Raw genomic sequence first — 27,404 nt, forward strand, 5'->3', positions numbered from 1 at the left:
CCACACACTAGGCCCCTTCGAAGGCGGAGACTGCGGGTGGCGGAGGGGGGAAGCTTCGGAACCGCGGAGGAGAGCGCAGCAACAGGGGTGCGGAGGGCAAAGCAGGGAGATTCCCGCCCAGAGGATCGGTGCCGACCAGCACTCACCAGCCCGAGAGGCTCGAGAGGCTCGTCTGCTCACCCGCCGGGGCAGGCGAGGCTGGGAGCTGAGGCTCCGGCTTCAGTCGGAGCGCAGGGAGAGGACTGGGGTTGGCGGCGTGAACACAGCCTACAGGGGGTTAGTGCACCGTGGCTAGCCGGGAGGGAGTCCGGGGAAAAGTCTGGACCTGCCGAAGATGCAAGAGACTTTTTCTTCCCTCTTTGTTTCCTGGTGCGTGAGGAGAGGGGATTAAGAGCGCTGCTTAAAGGAGCTCCAGAGATGGGCGTGAGCCGCGGCTAACAGCGCGGACCCCAGAGACAGGCATGAGACACTAAGGCTGCTGCTGCCGCCACCAAGAAGCCTGTGTGCGAGCACAGGTCACTATCCACACCCCCCTTCCAGGGAGCCTGTGCAGCCCGCCACTGCCAGGGTCCCGTGATCCAGGGACAACTTGCCCGGGAGAACGCATGGCGCGCCTCAGGCTGGTGCAACGTCAGTCGGCCTCTGCCACCGCAGGCTCGCCCCGCACTCTGTGCCTCTCCCTCCCCCCGGCCTGAGTGAGCCAGAGCCCTTGAATCAGCGGCTCCTTTAACCCCATCCTGTCTGAGTGAAGAACAGACGCCCTCCGGCGACCTACATGCAGAGGCGGGGCCAAATCCAAAGCTGAGCCCCTGGGAGCTGTGAGAATAAAGAAGAGAAAGGGAAATCTCTCCCAGCAGCCTCAGAAGCAGTGGATTAAAGTTCCACAATCAACTTGATGTACCCTGCATCTGTGTAATACATGAATAGACAACCAATCATCCCAAATTAAGGAGCCGTGTGGATGAAAGGCTCTTGGTGCTGCAGCCAGGAGTCAGTGCTGTGCCTCTGAGGTGGGAGAGCCAACTTCAGGACACTGGTCCACAAGAGACCTCCCAGCTCCACATAATATCAAACGGCGAAAATCTCCCAGAGATCTCCATCTCAACACCAGCACGCAGCTTCACTCAACGACCAGCAAGCTACAGTGCTGGACACCCTATGCCAAACAACTAGCAAGACAGGAACACAACCCCACCCATTAGCAGAGAGGCTGCCTAAAATCATAATAAGTCCACAGACACCCCAAAACACACCACCAGACGTGGACCTGCCCATCAGAAAGACAAGATCCAGCCTCATCCACCAGAACACAGGCACTAGTCCCCTCCACCAGGAAGCCTACACAGCCCACTGAACCAACCTGAGCCACTGGGGACAGACACCAAAAACAGGAACTACGAACTTGCAGCCTACAAAAAGGAGACCCCAAACACAGTAAGGTAAGCAAAATGAGAAGACAGAAAAACACACAGCAAATGAAGGAGCAAGATAAAAACCCATCAGACCTAACAAATGAGGAGGAAATAGGCAGTCTACCTGAAAAAGAATTCAGAATAATGATAGTAAAGTTGATCCAAAACCTTGGAAATAGAATAGACAAAATGCAAGAAACATTTAACAAGGACCTAGAAGAACTAAAGATGAAACAAGCAATGATGAACAACACAATAAATGAAATTAAAAATACACTAGATGGGATCAATAGCAGAATGACTGAGGCAGCAGAACGGATAAGTGACCTGGAAGATAAAATAGTGGAAATAACTACTGCAGAGCAGAATAAAGAAAAGAATGAAGAGAACTGAGGACAGTCTCAGAGACCTCTGGGGCAACATTAAATGCACCAACATTCGAATTATAGGGGTTCCAGAAGAAGAAGAGAAAAAGAAAGGGACTGAGAAAATATTTGAAGAGTTTATAGTTGAAAACTTCTCTAATATGGGAACAGAAATAGTTAATCAAGTCCAGAAAGCACAGAGAATCCCATACAGGATAAATCCAAGGAGAAATACGCCAAGACACATATTAATCAAACTGTCAAAAATTAAATACAAAGAAAGCATATTAAAAGCAGCAAGGGAAAAACAACAAATAACACACAAGGGAATCCCCATAAGGTTAACAGCTGATCTTTCAGCAGAAACTCTGCAAGCCAGAAGGGACTGGCAGGACATATTTAAAGTGAATGAAGGAGAAAAACCTGCAACCAAGATTACTCTACCCAGCAAGGATCTCATTCAGAGTTGATGGAGAAATTAAAACCTTTACAGACAAGCAAAAGCTGAGAGAGTTCAGCACCACCAAACCAGCTTTACAGCAACTGCTAAAGGAACTTCTCTAGGCAAGAAACACAAGTGAAGGAAAAGACCTACAATAATAACCCCAAAACAATTAAGAAAATGGGAATAGGAACATACATATCGATAATTACCTTAGATGTAAATGGACTAAATGCTCCCACCAAAAGACACAGATTGGCTGAATGGATACAAAAACAAGACCCATATATATGCTGTCTACAAGAGACCCACTTCAGACCTAGAGACACATACAGACTGAAAGTAAGGGGATGGAAAAAGATATTCCATGCACATGGAAACCAAAAGAAAGCTGGAGTAGCAATTCTCATATCAGACAAAATAGATTTTAAAATAAAGACTATTAGAAGGGACAAAGAAGGACACTACATAATGATCAAGGGACAAATCCAAGAAGAAGATATAACAATTGTAAATATTTATGCACCCAACATAGGAGCACCTCAATACATAAGGCAAATACTAACAGCCATAAAAGGGGAAATCAACAGTAACACATTCATAGTAGGGGACTTTAACACCCCAGTTTCACCAATGGACAGATCATCCAAAAGGGAAATAAATAAGGAAACACAAGCTTTAAATGATACATTAAACAAGATGGACTTAATTGATATTTATAGGACATTCCATCCAAAAACAACAGAATACACATTTTTCTCAAGTGCTCATGGAACATTCTCCAGGATAGATCATATCTTGGGTCACAAATCAAGCCTTGGTAAATTTAAGAAAATTGAAATTGTATCAGGTTACTTTTCCGACCACAATGCTATGAGACTAGATATCAATTACAGGAAAAGATCTGTAAAAAATACAAACACATGGAGGCTAAACAATACACTACTTAATAACGAAGTGATCACTGAAGAAATCAAAGAGGAAATCAAAAAATACCTAGAAACAAATGACAATGGAGACACGACGACCCAAAACCTATGGGATGCGGCAAAAACAGTTCTAAGAGGGAAGTTTATAGCAATACAATCCTACCTTAAGAAACAGGAAACATCTCGAATAAACAACTTAACCTTGCACCTAAACCAATTAGAGAAAGAAGAACAAAAAAACCCCAAAGTTAGCAGAAGGAAAGAAATCATAAAAATCAGATCAGAAATAAATGAAAAAGAAATGAAGGAAACAATAGCAAAGATCAATAAAACTAAAAGCTGGTTCTTTGAGAAGATAAACAAAATTGATAAACCATTAGCCAGACTCATCAAGAAAAATAGGGAGAAGACTCAAATCAATAAAATTAGAAATGAAAAAGGAGAAGTAACAACTGACACTGCAGAAACACAAAAGATCATGAGAGATTACTACAAGCAACTCTATGCCAATAATATGGACAACCTGGAAGAAATAGACAAATTCTTGGAAAAGCACAACCTTCCAAGACTGAGCCAGGAAGAAATAGAAAATATGAACAGACCAATCACAAGCACTGAAATTGAAACTGTGATTAAAAATCTTCCAACAAACAAAAGCCCAGGACCAGATGGCTTCAGAGGCGAATTCTATCAAACATTTAGAGAAGAGCTAACACCTATCCTTCTCAAACTCTTCCAAAATATAGCAGAGGGAGAAACACTCCCAAACTCATTCTACCAGGCCACCATCAGCCTGATACCAAAACCAGACAAAGATGTCACAAAGAAAGAAAACTGCAGGCCAATATGTTGATGAACATAGATGCAAAAATCCTCAACAAAATACTAGCAAACAGAATCCAACAGCACATTAAAAGGATCATACACCATGATCAAATGGGGTTTATTCCAGGAATGCAAGGATTCTTCAATATACGCAAATCAATCAACGTGATACACCATATTAACAAATTGAAGGAGAAAAACCATATGATCATCTCAATAGATGCAGAGAAAGCTTATGACAAAATTCAACACCGATTTACGATAAAAACCCTGCAGAAAGTAGGCATCAAGGGAACTTTCCTCAACATAATAAAGGCCATATATGACAAACCCACAGCCAATATAGTCCTCAATGGTGAAAAACTGAAAGCATTTCCACTAAGATCAGGAACAAGACAAGGTTGCCCACTCTCACAACTCTTATTCAACATAGTTTTGGAAGTTTTAGCCACAGCAATCAGAGAAGAAAAGGAAATAAAAGGAATCCAAATTGGAAAAGAAGAAGTAAATCTGTCACTGTTTGCAGATGACATGATACTATACATAGAGGATCCTAAAGATGCTACCAGAAAACTACTACAGCTAATCACTGAATTTGGTAAAGTAGCAGGATACAAAATTAATGCACAGAAATCTCTGGCATTCCTATACACTAATGATGAAAAATCTGAAAGTGAAATCAAGAAAACACTCCCATTTACCATTGCAACAAAAAGAATAAAATACCTAGGAATAAACCTACCTAAGGAGACAAAAGACCTGTATGCAGAAAATTATAAGACACTGATGAAAGAAATTAAAGATGATACAAATAGATGGAGAGTTATACCATGTTCTTGGATTGGAAGAATCAACATTGTGAAAATGACTCTACTACCCAAAGAAATCTACAGATTCAATGCAATCCCTATCAAACTACCACTGGCATTTTTCTCAGAACTAGAACAAAAAATTTCACAATTTGTATGGAAACACAAAAGACCCCGAATAGCCAAAGCAATCTTGAGAACGAAAAACGGAGCTGGAGGAATCAGGCTCCCTGACTTCAGACTATACTACAAAGCTACAGTAATCAAGACAGTATGGTACTGGCACAAAAACAGAAAGATAGATCAATGGAACAGGATAGAAAGCCTAGAGATAAACCCACACACATATGGTCACCTTATCTTTGATAAAGGAGGCAGGAATGTACAGTGGAGAAAGGACAGCCTCTTCAATAAGTGGTGCTGGGAAAGCTGGACAGGTACATGTAAAAATATGAGAATAGATCACTCCGTAACACTATACACAAAAATAAGCTCAAAATGGATTAAAGACCTAAATGTAAGGCCAGAAACTATCAACCTCTTAGAGGGAAACATAGGGAGAATACTCTATGACATATGTCACAGCAAGATCCTTTTTGACCCACCTCCTAGAGAAATGGAAATAAAAACAAAAATAAACAAATGGGACCTAATGAAACTTCAAAGCTTTTGCACAGCAAAGGAAACCATAAACAAGACCAAAAGCAACCCTCAGAATGGGAGGAAATATTTGCAAATGAAGCAACTGACAAAGGATTAATCTCCAAAATTTATAAGCAGCTCATACAGCTCAATTACAAAAAAACAAACAACCCAATCCAAAAATGGGCAGAAGACCTAAATAGACATTTCTCCAAAAAAGATATATGGACCGCCAACAAACACATGAAAGAATGCTCAACATCATTAATCATTAGAGAAATGCAAATCAAAACTACAATGAGATATCATCTCACACCAGTCAGAATGGCCATCATCAAAAAATCTAGAAACAATAAATGCTGGAGAGGGTGTGGAGAAAAGGGAACCCCCTTGCACTGCTGGTGGAAATGTGAATTGGTACAGGCACTATGGAGAACGGTATGGAGGTTCCTTAAAAAGTACATATAGAACTACCATATGACCCAGCAATCCCACTACTGGGCATATACCCTGAGAAAAACATAATTTAAAAAGAGCCATGTACCAAAATGTTCATTGCAGCTCTATTTACAATAGCCCAGAGATGGAAACAACCTAAGTGTCCATCATCAGATGAATGGATAAAGAAGATGTGGCACATATATACAATGGAATATTACTCAGCCATAAAAAGAAACGAAATTGAGCTATTTGTAATGAGGTAGATGGACCTAGAGTCTGTCATACAGAGTGAAGTAAGTCAGAAAGTGAAAGAGAAATACCATATGCTAACACATATATATGGAATTTAAGGGAAAAAAATGTCATGAAGAACCTAGGGGTAAGACAGGAATAAAGACACAGACCTACTAGAGAATGGACTTGAGGATATGGGGAGGGGGAAGGGTAAGCTGTGAGAAAGCGAGAGAGTGGCATGGACGTATATACACTACCAAACGTAAAATAGATAGCTAGTGGGAAGCAGCTGCATAGCACAGGGAGATCAGCTCGGTGCTTTGTGACCACCTAGAGGTGTGGGATAGGGAGGGTGGGAGGGAGGGAGACGCAAGAGGGAAGAGATATGGGAACATATGTATATATGTAACTGATTCACTTTGTTATAAAGCAGAAACTAACACACCATTGTAAAGCAATTATACTCCAATAAAGATGTAAAAAACAAAAAAAAACCAAAAAAAAAAAAAAAACTAGAATGCAGCTTTCTATTTTCATACAGATTCTACTTAATTATAAGGTGGAAGAATAACAATAAATGAACTGCTACATATCCAACCTATTTTATAACTAAATCAGTACACATCTGCCCACAAGTATTTATCTCCACTTTCACCAAGAATTGAAGGCTTATTTTATTCTTTAAGCAGGAAATGATAAGTAAATTAACTGTTATGTATTATTGTTCCCAACAAATAATTTACTCTATGTATAAAATTATTTTAATATATATATTTGCCTCAATGGCTTTGATATGGGGGGAATTAATTAGAAGCAATAATTATGAGGAAAGTTTTAAAAAATCCCATGAGTAACTCTCAGTTCCTTACTTATCTCACTATACCAATTTTCCATAACACAGGGATTTTTTTTAACATCTTTATTGCAGTATAATTACTTTACAATGTGTGTTAGTTTCTGCTGTATAACAAAGTGAATCATCTATACGTATACATATATCCCCATATCCCTCCTTCTTGCATCTCCCTCTCACCCTCGCTATCCCACCCCTCTAGGTGGTCACAAAGCACTGAGCTGATCTCCCTGTGCTATGCGGCTGCTTCCCACTAGCTATCTATTTTACATTTGGTAGTGTATATATGTCCATGCCACTCTCTCACTTCGTCCCAGCTTACCCTTCCCCCTCCCCATGTCCTCAAGTCGGATTCTCTACGTCTTCGTCTTTATTCCTGTCTTGCCCCTAGGCTCTTCAACACAGGGATTTTTAAAAAGCAAACATCTACACAAAGCCTTCAAAGACCTCATTAAAAACATGAACCTACAATTGTTGTCCAATTACAAAATAATTAATATATGGGGGTAAAAATGAAACAATTCCAGAGATGCTAAGACTCCTCTGTTCCTTTTCTGGTGCCATGACTTAAGGAACCACTTCATTAAGTGAATGCGCAAATCAAGAAAAGACAGTGTTACCACATACCAAAAAAGTTGTAAGAAATCTCAGCAAAAGAGCTGAAAAGCAATCAGTCCAATTTAGAACAGGAAGTCAGCTGGTTTCAAGAACATCTTCAAAAAAATAACAATGGAATATACACCAAGCAATAAAATTCCTGAGGAGCTAAATATTAAATAACATGAGAAATAAAGTGGTATTTCTATTCCCAATAAGGAAGAAAGAAAAACAGTAAGGACTTTCAGGAAAAACAAAACAAAATGAAAGGCATGTAAGTTCCAAATATGAGGCGTAACAAACTACAGCATGATTAAGTAATTGACAGTGAGCAAAGATACAGAAGGCGTTTTTCCTAGAAGTTGTGATCTCATGGAAAAGGAAATGTAATCTTTGCTCCATAATTATATGTTCTTGATTATGTAAATACCCAATTGGTTTTCCCATTTTAGAATTATCCTTTAGAAATAACAGAAGTATTAAATATTATATTAGAATAGAATGTGAATGTTATTAAATTTGACAATATAAAAACAAAGTTACAGCTTACAGAAAATGGGAAATAGAGAAGTGGAAAGAGTTGTAGGAGGGCTAGATCCTCATATATCACCTAAAATTGTTAGACTATTGAACCAAGATTAGAGTATATTATTTAAAGGTAAAAGATAATCAAAAGAAGAGCTAAAATAATAATTATCAAAAATTAGAAGGAGAAGAAAGGGAAGGGATAGATAAGCAGAATGAATCCTCATCTTCATGTCAAACATGGTGGCCTCTATTATGGTAAACTACATTGCAAAAAATATATAAGATGATTTCAAAATCATTTGGTGTCTCCTGCTATGTTAGCTTTTTAAAGCCAATACTCTAATTGTCCTCCAATGTCCTGGTTTTCTTAGTTATAGGAAATTTCGTACACATTTCAGTCTCATGATTGATTTATGACGACAAATTCTTTGAAGAAGTGTCAGATTCTCATTCCTCACGGTAGAGTGTACTACAAATTAGCCCCTAATTTTCTTCCTTCTCTTTACCGTACTTCCCTTAGCCCCACACCCCATGTTCTCAGAAATCTCCAGATGTCAGTTTTCCCCTCCTTCCCGTTCATCTTTCCCCTTTCCCCTCTGTGGCTGCACGACTTAGCCAGCTAATAGCTCAGGTGTCTCCCCATCCTAATAAATCCTTCCTTTAATTCCACATGACCTTCTAGCCTATGATTACTCCCACCCTTCCATTTTAACCAAGCTTCTTAAAAGAATATTTTCACTGCTTTTCTTACTCACCTCTCAATTCTTCCTCAGTTGACAGCAACCCCATGTTACTGCAGTCAAATATTCTACTGCTGAGCTATATACCGACAACCCCATGTTACTGAAACATCCAGATCAACTGTCTTTCTCCGGGAAACATTCATTCATTCACTCAATAAATATTTATTTGTCCATTGATAAAATCTGACATGGCTTCTGCCATTAAGGAGATTTTAGTCTAAGCTGTAGATAGACATAATCAATTCTGCAAATAAATAGACACTCATAAGCTATGAAGGAAAAGGATAAGGTATGAAGAGAATACTTAAGAAGCTTGATCTGGTCTAAGGGTCAGAAGAGGCTCCTCTAAGGAAGTGTCAGTTGATCCGAGAAATGAAGAATAAGTTAAATTCACCCGTTAAGAAGACTTGGAGGTAGGGAGACCATTCCCAGCACAGCATATTCAAGGCACTGTATCCATGAAATGAGAAGCAAGCTGTACTTGCTTGAGTGAGTATTTCTCACTCTCTATTTTCAAACTCTTTAATTATATGTCTCTGCTCAAACCCTCTCCCAGTTGATAAGATCTGAAAGGGCCCAGATCATGTACATCTTGTTTGTTATTTTATTAAAGGGAGTTGCACTGATCCTGTCACATAGCATGTTCTCAATAAATATTAAAAGAACAAATGAGTATTATCCATGACCCTCTAATTGCCAAATCCAATGAACATGTTTTTAATTCTTATCTTATTGTATCTCTCAGTGTCATTTAATCAGTTGACCACTACACTTCCCTCTGACCTTCGATAAACTCTTGCTTCAGTGACACCTTTTTTCCAGCGGCTCCTCTTACCTCTCTTAGGTTCCTATTTCTTCACTTATCTTTTTTTTTTAACATCTTTATTAGAGTATAATTGCTTTATAATGGTTAGTTTCTGCTTTATAACAAAGTGAATCAGTTATACATATACATATATTCCCATATCTCCTCCCTCTTGCATCTCCCTCCCACCCTCCCTATCCCACCCCTCTAGGTGGTCAGAAAGCACCGAGCTGATCTCCCTGTGCTATGCGGCTGCTTCCCACTAGCTACCTATTTTACATTTGGTAGTGTATATATGTCCATGCCACTCTCTCACTTCATCCCACTTACCCTTCCCCCTCCCCGTGTCCTCAAGTCCATTCTCTACGTCTGCGTCCTTATTCTTGTCCTGCCCCTAGGTTCTTCAGAAGCATTTTTTTTATTCCATATATATGTGTTAGCATACGGTATTTGTTTTTCTCTCTCTGACTTACTTCACTCTGTATGACAGACTCTAGGTCTGTCCACCTCACTACAAATAACTCAATTTCGTTTCTTCACTTACCTCTTAATCCCATCCATGAATCACCACATACTCTTTGGGTGATCTCTTCCATACTCAAATGGCTTCAACTTCCCTCCACTGGATCTCATTTCCTAATTTCCACTGCAGACCTGGCTCCTGAGCTGCAGAGTCATGTAGCAACTGATTGGGGGTCATATGCACCTGTACGCCTTACAGGCATTTCAAAGTCAAATAAGCAAAACCAAACTCATAACCATTCCAAGGCTCCCTAGCCCAACAACAAGAAAACTCCATCTCCATGATTTTATCACAGTTTATGGGATCACCATCTATTTAGATACTCAAGCTTAATACCCTGTTGTTATCCTCTTCTCACTTCTCACCTCCAGCCACTGAACAAAATCAGACAGTTTTAGCCACAAGATATTTATCGAATACTTACTTCTCTTCTCTAGCCTTTGACCATTACCTTAGCTCATACAATCACCATTTCCTTCTAGATGTCTACAACCACCTTCATATAATCAACAGCAACCAACCTAAAATATAAATTGGTTACCACCATTCCCTTGTTTATAACTTTTCAGTCTGGAGGATGAAATCCAAGTTTCTTAACATTGCATGCAAAGCCCAGGCTTCTGTTTGTTTCTACAGCCCCACCTTTCACCACTTCCTTCTGTGAACCCTACTCTAAGGGAACCACAAAGTGCTTGTGGCTCTGGTACACAGCACTCATTTCCTGGCTCTGTGCCCTGTCCTTTAAGTGTAATACTCCCACTCCTGGATACCTTTCATCATGCCAAATCCACCCAACAATCCTCAACAACCTAGCTCTCCCTGCTTTCCCCGAGATGAACGGAGATGTCCCCTTTACCATGAACTCTCTTATAATACTCTACGCAAAGCCCTGCTGAAGTGCAGCAGTGTTTTATCGTCTTCCGTGTAACCACTGCATCTCCCCTCTGTGGGTTTCAAGAGAAAAAGGACCATGCTGTACAGAGCACATAATGGATTCTCACTAAAAGTACCTATAAGGAGGAAAGAAAAATGACATTCATTCATTCAACCATTTTCTGTTTAGTGCTAAACAGTTCCCAGAACTGCTCTAAAGGCACAAGGTACCTCAAGGATCAAAACAGATTAATATCCCCGCTCTCATGATGCAAAATATATCCACTATTTTAAATAGTGATAAGCAATATGGAGCTATGGAAAAAAATAAAGCCTATAAGGAGCATATTACCTATTGAGGTAGGGGAAAGTGATTACTGAGAAGCTGAATTTTGCTCAAAGACATGAAGGGAGAGAGCTGGGTGTGTAGATATCTGGGGAAAGAATATTTCAAAGGGTAGAGCAGGCATGGACACCCTGAGAAGGAAACATGCTTCATGGTTTTTTTTTTTTTTTTTTTGCGGTACATGGGACTCTCACTGTTGTGGCCTCTGCCATTGCGGAGCACAGGCTCCAGACACGCAGGCTCAGCGGCCATGGCTCACGGGCCCAGCCTCTCTGCGGCATGCGGGATCTTCCCGGACCGGGGCACGAACCCATGTCCCCTGCATCGGCAGGCGGACTCTCAACCACTGTGCCACCAGGGAAGCCCATGCCTCATGTTTTTAAAGCACAGCCAGGAGGGCAGTGTGGCTGGAGGAGGGTGAAGGAAGTAGGAGATGAGGTCGGAGGAATAATGGGGTGCGGGCGTGAGCAGAGTGTGATGGGGCACATGGTCACTGTAGGGACTAGCTTTTGCTTTGTGTGAGATGAGAGCCATGGAGGATTTTGAGCGGAGGGGTACGTAATCTGCCTTAGGTTTAGCAGTCTCGTTCTGGCTGCTGCGCTGCTGGGTTAGGAACATTGTGAAGAGTAAGAATCCAGTCAGGAGGCTATTGCAAAAATCTTAGAGGGAGAAAGATGATGATGTCCTGTACCAGATTAGTGACAGCAAGGGTGCTGAGATGTTGTCAAATTCCACATACATTTCGATGGTCCAATCTACAAAAGTTAATGACTGACAGTATGTGTGGGTGTGAGAGAAAGAGGTCAAATTCTTGACTTGAGCAGCTAGAAGGTTGCAGTTGCCATTTACTGAGATGGAGAAACTATGAGAAAGCCCATCTTGGGGACAGGAAAGTGCACTGTGCTGGAGAAGCTCACTAAGGCAAATGAAGACATTGCTTAGGAATTTGGATATAGACCTTTTCTCATAGTTCTCCAAACTTTGTTGATCTGCCTACTGATTGCTGCTACCAGCAAAACTTGTATCCTGTTTGGAATTCTAACTTGAGTTTGCTGCAGAAAGAAAAAGCAATTCTTAAAGCGTGAAATCAAATGAAAAGAAAAATAAATGAACCATCTTAGAAAGCTTTAGATCCTTTAGCAAAACTGGCCCCATAGGTATCCAAATGGAAAATGGGCAGATTTTTACTCAATTATTCCCTGTCTACACAGCTCATTGGCCTTCATTCCTCTCAGAAGCCCTCATCTCTAACAGGGGCTCTCCACAGGGTCTCTCAGGCCCCTGGAGATGCTTCAGAATTTCTTTGGTAGGGGAATGTTCAGTTGTCACAAAGGTGGCTGATACTGGCATTTCGGGCTGTTCTTCAATGTTTGGGACACCCCACACAGAAGAGATTTAGGTTCCACCCATACAATTTTCTGACACACTAGACATTCATTTGGTGAAAATCTGTTTATAAATATCTGAACATGTTACCTAATTTCATTTTATATATAAACGCAAAATAATGTTTGTATGGTTTTACTAGATAATTTTTTAGTTACTGTATAACTACGGTGTAAACTGAGAAAGAGTGATTGTATTCAGAATCTAACTTCATTTTATATATAAGCCCCAAAGAGGTATGTATGATTTTTTTTTTTTTTTTTTTTGCGGTACACGGGCCTCTCACTGTTGTGGCCTCTCCCGTTGCGGAGCACAGGCTCCGGACGCGCAGGCTCAGCGGCCATGGCTCACGGGCCCAGCCGCTCCGCGGCATGCGGGATCCTCCCGGACGGGGTCACGAACCCGTGTCCCCTGCATTGGCAGGCGGACTCCCAACCACTGCGCCACCAGGGAAGCCCCTGTATGATTTTAATGTATCTTGAATTTTCTAGCAATAAAATTGTATACATTCATATGTACATATGCATACATATATAAGCATACATATATATACACACATATATATACATATACACTAATTTTGTCCTCATTTTAAAATGTCAGATAAAAACGATAGCTATTGATAATATTTAGGCTTCACTTCATGGTTTCTTAAATCCAAATTTATGCATTTTAAATGGGTTCAAAAATCTGCTACTTTTTGTCTTTTAATGTCATGGTACCTGAACATTTACATGTTGAAATACATATTATTTCATTATATTTGCACTTATTTTTATTCTATATTACGAGGACAATATATTGATTTTTAATGAAATGTTATATGTACTCACATTATACATTCTCAGACAGTAAACAAATATTGAAGTTATTAGTCATAAAAATGGGGCATTGGATGAAATACAGTTTATATCCTGTAAAACATTTGTTACCAAACAATCAGGCTCTTCTCACAACTAAGGTCTAGGTTTTGGCACTTCAAGAAAACCAGTAGCAGTGATAACCGCTGCTTCAAATTTAGTGATTTCAAGCAATCTGGAGAGTTAAAGTGGGTAATTAGTGGTCAAGGAGAAGCTATTTTATTTTCTGCAACGGGCACTATTTAAAAGCAGTCACCAGCTGCTGAACATACTTTTGCAGCGATGTGTGAAGTGCTAGAGAATTGCAGGATTATCTATAAAATCCAACATTAATACCCTAAGTTCTTTCCTCAGTAACCATAGGCTCTATAGCTATAGCTCAGATATAAGAGCCCACAGACAGGGTTTGTGCTAATTTGATGTGAAGAGGAGCAAATTAATCTTTTCTCTGAATCAATACATTTTTGCCAAAAGCATCCTATTACAGGATTTAAGAGAATAAAATATTTGAAAGGAAATATTTTGACAAGCAAATTCCTTTAATTCCAAATTCTCAATAAATTATGAATATAATGTACTTTCCCCTGCCTGCCTTTTGGTTCAGTTACTTAACCTCTCTGAAACTGTTTCTATATCTTTAAGTGGTGGTAATTACCCCTTTCTCACAACTTTTCTTTGAGATTTAAATGAGACAACAAATGTAACTCACATACTATTGAACCTATCATTTTATTATTACTGTGAAACACCTTAAAGTTTTATCAAAAGGCATTTAATAGTTAAGATTTGGAGGGCACATTGGAACTTAGCATCTTAGTATCACATCTGAGGATCTGATGAGATAATATGCGTGTAAAACTGCAATGGAGAGTAATATGTAGTAAATATCAGTACATGTAGATAGTATTGCCATTATTATTACTGTGCTAACGCTACAAAGAAAGACACAGCGTTGTACAAAGGCATTTTTATGAATAAAATAAAACTGGCATATTAGAACTCAGCACTCCCTGCTCATATCTTGGCATTTCTTAAAAAAAAAAAAAAAAAAAAAAAGTGACTGTCCTGCCTCCTAAAAATAGGATATATGTTGACCTTGGAATAAAATAAATGACTTAATTACCCTTAATTCATAAATCACATTACTTATATATTAGCCTATGAAAATGTATAACTTCCTAATTAATTATCCCTATTCAATGTTTTGTAAAATGTCCTAACTAGAGATATGTTATTACTTATATAAGAGAAAAATTAAAGTGGTCAGCTGCATGTCATCTAGTTGGCTATGACTATATTTGTACCACATTATATAAATGTTTACATAAGTATTTCTCTTATCTGACATTAAGGAAGAAGGTAGTTTGGGGTAGGGATGTTTGAGGAATTCCCCTTTAATTTTCCAAATTATGAAAAGCTAACCATTTTGAGAAATATTAACACCAACTTTGCTTTAGTAAGCCCAGTATTCTTAGAAACATTGAACTTTTACCTGAGGAAGGAAAAAGAAAATGTAATAGTCAAATCCTTAGAGATTGCAGAGGCAAACAGAGATGTGTAAGCAGCTCCAGAAAGCTGTGATGTTAGAGTCCTTCTGTTCTCTCGTTAGGTTTTACTTATTTTTACTCATGAAGTATTTCCAACATTTAAGATTTAAAGATGATAGTGTAACAGACATGCATGGATTTACCACTGATATTTAATAATGTTAACATATTACAATATTTCTTTCAGAAATATTTTTGAAGAGATAAAATTTTCTTTATATACTGCCTTTTTTATAAAATTGTTTCTTAACTTTAACTTCCTGCTGGCTTTAAACTGGCTCGCCTCAAATTATTGGGTAAAAGGGCCTGAAGGTGTGTCCAAGCTCTCTTTTGAAAGTACGTATGTTAAAAAAATATACTCAAGAGGGCAGAAATCTGGCCTTTGTCGAGTTTTGAATGTTAAAACCCCATTTTAAAAAACATTTTAAATAGAAAAACATGATATAGCTAAAAGATAAAACCTGGTTAACTAACACTAATTGACTAGTATTAAACCTTTTGAGGAACAATCAGAAGATTGGATCATTAACCATTCTTACAGAGTTCTCATTCACATTCCTGAAGGTTCATGATTGTTTTTATCTTTAATGATGCTTATTATAATATTAGACAATAATATTAGAGATTTCTAATTCTTCTAAAATCTAAAATTGTTCAGGCCTTTAGAATCATCCAGCTGGGGTTTGCTATGACCTAACACACATTTATTAATAAACTAAAATAAATAATAAAAAGACTTTCGGGGAGTTCCCTGGTGGCCTACTGGTTAGGATTATGGGCTTTCACTGCTGTGGCCAAGGTTCAGTCCCTGATTGGGGAACTGAGATCCTGCAAGCCGCACAGTGCTGCCAAATAAAAAAAAATGACTTTTTATAAAGTATGCGTTGAACAATAAAATTATAGGTGGTCGCCATTTTCTGGAAAAAAGGAAATGATAAAATAATTTCTTTGTTTTTTGCTTTTAATTTAGTTAGTGGGGTATTACTATACCATTTAAAGAACTATCAATGTATACTTTGGAATAGTTTAAGCATTTCAGGCTTTCAAATGATAATATATATTAAAAAAATTTGCACTTAATATTGTTTCCAAAATTTTTTATGAACAATTTAAATCTAAAGTATACAAATGCAATTGCTTACAACTGCTTACTTATTTGTTTTGTATTGTATAATCTCACGTTTGTTAATTTTTAGGTGTGCATCTCACTTTTCACTTTCTTTGACAATTTTTTTTCTTATTAACTCAGAGTTTAGTATCTAATCTGTGCTATAAGACACAAGTCTCAAATGAATTTTTGCATAAAACTGAACAAATATTCTAATACCTCCAACAAAATTTAAATCTGCTATTTGCTTTAAATTTAATTTAAAATTATCATGAACTAGATTTAGTCTTGTGGTAACTATTTTCCAGAGAGACATTTTAAAATTAGCATATATTTCTGGTAGGTTAAGAATTTATACAAAATAGAAGACACATTTTTAAGATAAAAATTGGTGTCTCACAAGCGACTGAAGAATACTATGAATTAAGGAAGCAATGAGACTCAAAAAAAATGGCTAAGAAAAGTTGATCTTACTATGCTACTATTAATTTTTCATAAAAATGTCCTATAAATAAATGACTTCCATAAATGCTTGTATATTTTTACACTAGTATTAAAAAACACACTTATGAATAAGTATCTTGATTGTATATGGGAGAAAAAATGTTTTAATACTCATTCTGATTATCTGCCAAAATTCAATTATAAATAATAATTTTGATTTCTCAGCATAAGTCAAATCTCTTCATAACATTATACCATCTATTAAACTGATCCTTCCACTTGAGATAAAGATAAAAACTCATTACAGGATAAATAATAATTATAAGCTAATGAAAGAAAAGTTGGTTTATTTGGAATACTAATTGAAATAATGAATTGATTATCAAACCTTGTATGGATGGGAATATTTTACAAAAGCTTAATCATTTAACACTCACCAGTACAAGCACAGAAGTTTTTTAAAAAAATTAGCGGCTACAAGATTAGGGAGCTCAGAAAAGAGCTCTTATATATATTAATTTAACATATGTTTAGAGAAAAATTACAAATCAATGGGTAGGGGGACACATTTAGATTAGATGTTATTAATTTGGAAAAAATTAGTGTATGTATCCAAAGCATAATAAACATCAAAATAAGTAATGGGTAGATCAAAGAGTTAAAATATTTAGAAATTAAATACTAAAAAGAAAGAAAGAAAATAGACCATTTATCAAGCTTCTGGATGATAGATAACTTTTTAAGCTTAGTAGTAAAATATTTATAAAAGATATATAAATATAAATATATTCACATATCATATATATGTGTGTGTTTATGTGTCCTTTCTTTCCAAAAATAAAAAGAATGATATATTTGGTCAAACACAAATTTTTAAAAATTAAAAAAATGCACACACATAAACCAATTAAGTTTAAAAAAATTATCACTGATACAAAAGAAAGTAATAAAAGATAGGAAAAAATATGTCAGAAAAGGAATTAATATTTTCAAATAGAAAATAGAGAGCTCATATAGTTTGATAATAAAAAATATCCCACCTAAACAAGTGGGCAAAGGATATGAACAGATAATTCAAAAAGGGGCATTTCAAACTCAAAAACACATGAATTCGTACTCAATCTAAAAGCAAACAAGACAATTCAAAATAAAAGAACAAAATATTTTTAAAGTATTAAATATGCATTTAAAAATACTTGAACTGCTAATAAGAAATGATCATACAGAAATAGGTTCTCAGATTTTTCTGGTGGAATTATAAATTGTTTCAGTCTTTTTAGAAAGCAAATTGGCACTATGTACCAAATACTGAAAACACTGATATCCTTTAACCTAGTAATTCTGTCTTCAGGAATATATGCTTTTAAGGGTCCAAAATATGGAAAAATACATATTCAAGATGAATATCAATACACTATTTATAATATATAGATATTTTTTTAAAAACCCCGAACACCAACAAAGCCAGCTTTGGTAACTAATAGCAGAAGGATATTTAAGCAAATATTACTTAGTTAATAAATGTTACGAAAACTATTTAGTAACATAAGAAAGGTTTGACATGTTAAATGGAAAAACAAAGCATATCAAATTATCCTCATACTACGATTCTATTTTTTTTAAAGCTACTTAAATAGGGGAGAGACCGAGGAGACACTAATATGTTAACAGTGAGTATATTGGAGTGGCAGGATTCTGGTGAATTCTTTCCCTCTCTTTTCCAAATTTCTATCATATATGACCTTTATGAACAAAACAAACATTTAAAAATCAAAATAGGGCTTCCCTGGTGGCATAGCGGTTGAGGGTCCGCCTGCCGATGCAGGGGACACGGGTTCGTGCCCCAGTCCGGGAAGATCCCACATGGCGCGGAGCGGCTGGGCCAGTGAGCCATGGCCGCTGAGCCTGCACGTCCGGAGCCTGTGCTCCGCAACGGGAGAGGCCACAACAGTGAGAGGCCCGCGTACCACAAAAAAAAAAAAAAAAAAAAAAATCAAAATAATTATTAAAATTATGAATCAATCTAAGCAAATATACCTGTGCAGGGTACATAAATATACTTTGGTCACAACAAAATTTTAAACATATTTGATCATTATTGAAAACATATTCATATGAAAATATATGATAATTCTTTTGTTCACCTGGAAGCACTGTGTGAAATTTTTTTCATAAATTCCTAGTATCTTCCTTTTACATATTTATAAATTTTAAAAGATTATTTATAAAAATAAAGCCTTGGAATATAAAATACTAATACACTGAATAACATCTCCTTGTGGATTTCTAGTATTAGAGAGGCTTCATGGGCAAAAATATAATTTTATGGTCCAACAACAATGACAAAAAAAATCACAATTAAGAAAGTGCAAAACTTTAAAGTCATATGCTTATAAAAGCCCTGAAACTATCTGTATTCAAAACGAGTCATAAAATATGACTTAAGCTGACATAAATTTTATGGAACCTGGATCTCACCAGCAAGTACATTCTCCACTACAAGGTAGTCGTGTAAACTCATTCCAGGGTTCTTTGGCTCCTTCCCCTTCAGCTATTTAAAGGGTAGTTCATTTTCAAACCCCAACCTTTTAGCTATTATTTCAAAAGAGAACCAGCGTGTATGCATCCTCTTAGCTGTTTATCTATATTTGTAAAAACTGTAGGAACTGTTAGTGCATTCAGTAAATTCCTTACAGCTGGGTGCTTTTTCTTTCAATACATCGAGTTCATTTAATGTTAGATTGAGGGATTACAGTAACAAACGTATGTTTTTATGTATTACCTCAACTCATTCAGAAAATCCCTAACATATAATGCTGCAGTGGTCCTCATTTAGCGCTCATTCTTAGAGCCAGGCCAACTGGTAATTGTTTCACAGCTTTCCAGAGGGATATAAAGTATACTTAAGAACAAAGTGTCAAGCAGAATGACTTAAACAGCACTCCTGAATTCCTACTGGCCTTTATTTAGTTTGAAACTGAGCAGTACCTCTGAGTAAATTGGAAAGGCAACAGAAAGGGGGAAAGGCCTCATCTTCCCATTGTTCTTCAATGGGTAAAAAATAAAAATCTACGGAGCAATTGATGCAGTGATCTGAAGCAGCCTTACTAAAACACCACTGTAAAGCAATTATACTCCAATAAAGATGTTTTAAAAAAAAATCAAAGGGATAATTGTAAATGAATTTGCCTTCTACATGGAAAACAAAGAAAGCTTTAACTCAAACATCTGTAGACGTCACTTTTAAGAGAGCCAGGCCATCCAAACTATTTCAAAAATTTCTTCCAATTGCTAAGAACATAACATGTTCCAATTGCTAAGAACATAACATGTTATTTCAGGCAATGCTTTACTTACTATACATATAAACTAGTATGTGAATTTGGTGTAGTGAATCTGTGTATTATATTTATTCTCATTTATAGGCTTCAGAATATACTTCTACTACTTCAAGCTTCATTCACATGATTAATTTAAAAAATTTTCCTGATAATTCAAATTTCATTTATCTTGGTGCTAAGCATCCTGGAAGGAATTGCAAAATTATTCTTGAAAGAAAATTAGGCCCGGTTTAGACATGATTATCAAAAATAAATTTGGCACAAAATGGAAACCACACGTGGTGGAGTGTACATATGCATTTACATACATATAATCTTCTAAAGTGAGCTTTAAAAAAACCCAAAAACTTCAAACTTCAACAGACCCCTATCCTGTAAGAGTCAAATCCAAAGTTTTCTGGCTGGATTTACATGCTGATTTGTCTATAGGAGATCGTTCCCTGGCTGTCTGCATGGTTGACTTTCAACATCTAGGTCTCTGCTCCAATGCCTGCTAACTCTCGATTACTTGCATGAAAGTAAAATGGGATTCATAAAGTCCTGATTTTAGCTCTTAGCTTCTACGTCACCAGATTTACAAAAAGGGAAATGACCAGTTTAATGTAATCCTAAAGTGATAAGCAATGGCAGAGGGGAAAAATCCCAAAGGATTACAAGGATTCAGAGCCTACCTAATTGAGAAGTGATTAAAGTACATGTTGGCAAACTAGAAATAATACTTTATATCATTTTTATATGAGCTTTTTCCGGTACACACATCTCCATTTTTAAATGGAAAATTAGAATTTTGAAGCTTAAGATCCATATTTACACGTAGCCTCCTTAAATTCTGAAATGTAATGTAAGAATATACATTGTTTACATGTAAAAATCTTCATTTTAGTTATGTAATTACTCTTCTAAAATGAAACAGCAAATATTCTTTTTCTCCACCTCTGCATTAAGAAAGTTATACAGAGACTTCACTTCAATATTGTAAATAGTATTGTTCAGTGATAGCCAGATGCACGTGTTTGTTTCCTTCCCTCCCGAAGTTTGTCTCACCTTGCACTTCGGACACTTCTGGGCGTTCCTCTGCCCATGCTCAATTTCGCTGGCCCAGTGACGCAATAATTTGTCTCCTTTTTTGTACTCCTTGCAGTTAACACCTTCATGCCAAGGAGAGTGGCACTTAAAACACCAGACGAATTGGCAAGTGGGGCACTGGATCTGCATAAGGAAAAGTAATATTAAGTACTAGTAGATATATTAAATTGTCTAAAAAGATAAGAATGGTGATGCTTAGGGAAATTAGCTAAAAGGCTATAATTGGTCCAAATTTAAAATACCTCCCCCTATACAAAACTGAAACTAGAATAAGATATGACTGTTCTGTTATTAAAGGAGGAAAGAATTGCTTTGGCATGGGTGATCTGACTGTTTGTAGACCACACTAGAATTAAACCCTTCGGATATTCTGGAAATCAATTTGGCCTTAAGAAAACCCCCTAGATTGAAGCACAGAGCAAAATCTGAAGGCTCACAATGCCCCAGATCCACACTCAGGCTTCTGCCCTTGAACTCGCCTGTCCCTTGAACCAATTTTCCAGGCATTTCCATCGCTCTTCTTACCAATGGCTTCATTCACTTTTATAAAATCAAAGCTCCACAGATGCTTCATCAAATGAAAAATGCACTGGCAAATAAACTACTATACCAGCATTTGCTGTGATAATGGATATCCATGGTTTGCTATTAATCTAAGGGAGGTTAATTATAAAAATAATATAAAGGATCTTATTAGAAATATATACGTATGGTGGTCCTGTGGCCTGTACCTAGGAAACCATCAGAAGATGTCTTCGTATGTTCACTGTGTGGAGGTGTATGTGAAAATGCATGTGTACGTTTTGAAAATATCTGTCTTCCACTTGATATGAAAGACACTTTATCTGACTTCCTGTGTTTTGAATAACAGTGCAGCATCCCATTCTCTCACCATATTTCTGGTCCTCACTCTCTACAAACATATGAGCATAACTTGACTTTCCCCGTTCTGTTTGATTAAAGTGAATTAATAAAATGTCTCACTATAAACAACTGACTATTCTCTGTGCTCTTGCAAATTACTTCACTGAGCATGACTGAATTTACTGACTACACTTTGAAGATTAGTTAGAATTTCTTTTGGTAAACTGTATACAATATCACTACTTTCTTTTTTGGAAAACCACTTTTTTGACAATGGTGGTTCCAATCTATAGATTAACTGAGTGGCAATTACAATCAGCTCTTATGTTTATACCTCAAAGCACGGCAGTATTCATCTATGTCAAGGATAGATAATGTTATTCCTATGCAAATATGAGTAACAAAAATACTTTCTCTTTTACTTTATATCAAAACAAAATAGTATTTTGTCATAAAATTCTAAAAATCTTCATGTTTATTTATTAAAATGCTGTTATATGGTAATGTTTATACTGCTGCATAACATGCATAATTTATCTTTATCAACGAAATAATGCTGTAAAGTCGATATGAACATCATAAGTTTACAGATGAGGAAACTAATGCTCACAGATATTAAATAACTTGCCCAAAGAAACATAGCAAGTAAAGTTCTCTGACTTCAAGGCCAGCATTGTTTTCATTGGCCAAAACAATTCCTCATACTAAACAGCATTCTTGCTTTGATGACTGAAAACCAAAGTGTAAAAGTCAAAGAAGGTCATGTGGTTAATCTATTCAGTAAATCAGAATTCTATACGACTATCAACATAAGGTGAATTTTGAAAATCCCTTTCAAGATTTTACTCCCATAAATTAGGAGACCCCTTGTTTTTTTTTTTAAAGGATGATACTATTTAGTCATTTAAAATAGCCATTTTTGCCTTTTCTGATCATTAAAGTTAAAATAAGTTATTTTTAAAGTAAGAAGAATGAGTCGAAGCAGGTAAGCTCCAGATAATAAAACAGTGTAAAAAGATCACTTAAAACAATGAAGAATACATGTGAATATTACATGGGGGCCTACGTGAACGTAATTTTTGAATGTAATGAATGAAACGGGGAAGTCGAAAAGACTCACTTTTCCTCCTGCTTCTGCCACTACGTCAGAAGGGCTGGAATATTTAATTCAGTTCTCTTCTATTAGACATTATACATAATTCTAAATTACTGAACTCTAGCATTGTTAAATTAAAAAAAACCAAACCTCTGGTTTTTAATCAGTCAGTCTTAGATTATACTTATGAAATGAATAGTAGAAGGATGACTGTAATGGGGGCTTTGAAACTGGTATTAACTCAAAGGATGTCAGACATTATAATGGTTCAAGGAGCTCTGTGACCAAGTGCTGAACTATCGTATCTATGGATCTCTAATGAAGACAATTAGAAATGTAGGTTCTCCTAAGAATGATAAGGAATCTAATATTCGGTGTCCTTCCCAGGGACTCTGGCTCCCAACTTCACATAATAAACAACTAAGTTTCACTGCCGATCCTCACAGACAACACAGACTTGGTTGCAAACTATGAAAGGAGTTTTGCCGCAAGCTCTCAAGTGAAGATAAATAATTTAAATTCAGACTCGCCTGCTTACTGTCTCACTGAAAACATTAAAATAACTACTGCCTTGCTTTGGATTAAAATAAGACAAGGACTAATCACCAATCCCAACCACCTTGTTATTCAAAGACTGCACCTGAATTGTTTAAATACTGACTTTTTGGTTTGAAGATGCCTTATTCATTCCAACCGTAACCATATTCAAAATTGTAGACATGAACACTGCATCTTCCTCCACACGAAATGCCGTCTCACAGCCACAGCCCTCCCACACAGAGTGCCTGCCTCCTGAGTCATTATATTCACACAGCGGTCACCACACTCTATGCTGGCTACTCAAAGTGTAGTTGGGGAAGCGGCAGCATCGGCAACACCTGGGAGCTTGTTGGAGACAAAGAATTCATGTCACACCCCCGACCTACTGAACCAGAGCCTGCATTTTCGTCCCCATGTTAAAGTCTGAGAGCCTTGCTCTGTATCATGTGACCCCACAGCACTGGCCACAACTGATTACACCAGGGATGAGTCCCCAGGCTAAAAGCAGGGATCTACTTGTGGGCAAGAAGCCTACGAGGTGGCTGGCAGGAGCTTTGGGAAGAGCATGTTCCTTGTTGAACAGAGATTAGCCAAGACAGATTTTCTCTCTTGAGGAATGAAAAAGGGATACACGTGCACTCTACCTTGGCTGCAGAGGCAAAGACAGAGAAAAGCTAAGTGAACACAGTGCAGATCACTGGAGAAGGGAACAGCAGTCATTTTCACTTCTAGTAACACAACAGAGGGGCTCTCATGTCCTCAGAGCTAGTGTCTGGTTCTCCACGAGGCCCGCCTGGGTGGCAGCTGAGACTGCTTTCTTGCCCTTCCTACTACTTCCCGTGCAACCTTATAGTAGAACGCATTAAGTGAGGGGGCTTGAAAGACAGCAAAGCTCTGCTTCTTGTAATTGGAGAAGGTCCAATGAACACAATCTGTCTATTGAAATCTTAACCAGATGAAATGCTACTTGCTCCAAGATGTCTTCACTATTTCTCCCAACCAGATTCAGTATCTTGCAGAACTTACATTACAGCTACATTACACGTAGCTATCTAATCTCCCTAACAGCCTACAGGTTCACTGAGGGCAAAGGCTGCTTCTCATTCACTCTGTTTCCTGAGTTAAGTAACACAGAACTTGTGGCACATGGTAGGCACTCAGTAAGTTCTTTGTAAAATGAATTATTTTGCACAGAGCAAGTACTGCATATTGGCTAACATTACATAAATTCCAAGAAAACCCAACATGTCTAATTTATGACCAGTGGCTGAGATGGTATCATTGCTTCTTAGATTACCAAATGATGTTTACTAAATATTTTACCCACATAACATTTTACTGAACATCATGATTAATGTGCAAACTCTTCTACAAGAGGCAAGGCTACAAGTGTTTCAAAAATAAAGTTATCAGAGTTAGGAATCTTGACTAACTTGTTCTATAATCCATGAACAATAAAAGAAACTCATATTACATTTTTTTTACTTTTGAATCCCCTTAGTTTTTCTAGAATTCTGGACTACAGTGACACTCAGATGACAAATTAAACCAACCCACTTGCCCGAAGCAAACGGTATTTTCTCTTGACAGTTCATCATGCCAATAAAGAAATAACCCACATAACAAAAACAGAATTCAAAACCAAAGAGCACCCCAAATAAGTCTTTTCTTGCCTAAATACTATACTCCTATATTCATAATTATTTTAAATAAATCACAAAATCATTACTTATCAAACTCAAAATATTAGACAACATACTCGACAAAATCGAGTATGAATTAACTCGATTTTCCAAGAAGAATCTGCTTTATTAGAAATTCAGATTAAGACAAATACTCAAGAATGAAACATTCATCAAATCATTTGACCATTCAACAGATACTTATTGAGCACCTTCAAGTAACAGATACTGAGTGTACTGATTTTAGGCACATCGAAAAGGATGAAAATACTGTCCTCAAAAAAATTACTGAAGGCAGACAGATATAATAAACCACAAGAGCTATAAAACCATGTAACAACTGCTAGAGTAGACGCTTGGACAAGAGCGTGCCAGGAGAAATGTGCCTCAGGGAAGGCTAAAGAGTAGAAGTCAGAGAGAATACGGCCTTGGAAGATAAGTGGGATGTCACTTATCCCACTTATCCCAGTGGGATGTCAGGAAAACACTTCAGGCAGAGTCCAGCCTGAGCCACCATTGAGGCCTGAGAGCACACGGTGCATTGGGGAAATAGTAAGTGCTCCAGTGGGGCCCGAACAGAGGTGTCACTTCAGCTGGGTCAACCCTGAGCCTTGTAGACGTGCCCAAAAACAGGGTCCAATTAGTCTTACATTAAGGTTCCTATACTCCTGATGTGTCTTTCAAAACACACTGTGGTCCAGAAACTTCTTATACGAACCATAGAGAACTTATGGCTGTCTGACTAGTATGTCCTAAAGAAACTGATCAATATACATGTAAATAATCACGACATCTTGTAGTTATAAAAAGTTTTGTAACAACTTAAGGAGGTTTTCTTGAAGAGAAGAATATTGTGAGGAAGTGCTGGGTGTTACAGACAGGAGAGAAGAAGTCTCTTATGCGTGACTTCAAATACTTTCAAGGAAGCACGATCTGCTCCCTTATAAGATCAAATGCTAGAGCAAGAGTGGCAGTGGCGGAAGGTTCCCCAAGTGGGAAAGATGACTTGACTTCTTGCCTTGATTTTATTCCCTAAGATTTTACCTCCTACTTGGGAACCTCTCCCTGAATGTAGTGCCAATAACACATGGGCTTCATGAGGCACTGCTCCCTAAACATAGTCCAAACGTGGTCAAGTGAGCCTTCCCTTAATTTCTCACAGCATAGCTTAAACTAAACTGGAAAATGAAAGGGAAACTTTCCTAAAGGTTGGGGACCAAATAAGGACAAGAATGCATAGTAACTCATGACAAGATAACCTAAATGGAGATAGAGCGTTTATTCATATAAATAACCTTACCGACATCCCTCTTACGGTTCCCAGGCTCCTTTTACATGTGCAACACACTATTTATTGCACAATACATTCACTTCAATACTAGCTTTTATTTTCAACGGAGAGGCATGCTTTCCTAGGGCAGTATATCGGAACTTGGGAATGGGGGTTTTGTTCTTTGAAAAGGGTCCTTCCTCTCTCCCTAATTTGAGAATCACTGTTCCATACTAACCCATCTTGCTTGTATTGCCAGGAATCATCTTTAAGCATTTACAGACTCTTCCTCTAAACCTAGAGAGCAAGGCCCAGAGGAATATCTGAGTCTATTTCTTCCACCTCTTCATAGATGAATATAAAGTGTACTGGAAGATTCTGCTCTGATTTGCATAACCCAAATTCACCAGCCAGAGCAGGATGGCATCATCCGGTTTTCTAAAGGACACGCTATTCTGAACACAACACAAAAGGCTAACATCTCACAGAGATACCCACGGAAAGAAGCAAGAGGGCTAAGTACAGAGTGTACTTGAGAAAATGGGAGTATTCTCTGTAGCCAATAGGTGAAGCAGAAGAAAGAGATCTCAGCCTGAAGGTAACAATGAATCTTTCAAAATGGAAGGGAATGATTCTATAAGTAGCAAGTTTCCTAACGATGGAAGTGTTCAGTGTCTGAATGGTCACCCGGTAGGCATTTAGACTAATGCATGGGGTTCCCTTACAGTTCTGAGATGGCAAATATGGAAAAGTAGAAATACAGAGTAAAGTAGGTGAGAAATGCACACTCCTAACATCTTCCAGATCATTTTA

At 37.5% G+C, this 27,404-nt stretch overlaps 1 protein-coding gene across 2 annotated transcripts in view; it reads right to left on the bottom strand.

Annotated features, from left to right (window-relative positions):
- The window catches only part of RNF217 (ring finger protein 217), a 127,907-nt gene that overhangs the window by 11,651 nt on the left and 88,852 nt on the right, over positions 1-27,404 (bottom strand). For both annotated transcript variants that reach the window (XM_067702199.1, XM_067702198.1), the window contains exon 3: positions 21,098-21,262. In XM_067702199.1, the coding sequence (XP_067558300.1) occupies positions 21,098-21,262 (165 nt within the window). The remainder of the gene's footprint in view (positions 1-21,097; positions 21,263-27,404) is intronic.

The sequence above is a fragment of the Pseudorca crassidens genome, chromosome 13 (genome assembly GCF_039906515.1).
Source record: "Pseudorca crassidens isolate mPseCra1 chromosome 13, mPseCra1.hap1, whole genome shotgun sequence".
In the NCBI taxonomy this organism is placed as follows: domain Eukaryota; kingdom Metazoa; phylum Chordata; class Mammalia; order Artiodactyla; family Delphinidae; genus Pseudorca; species Pseudorca crassidens.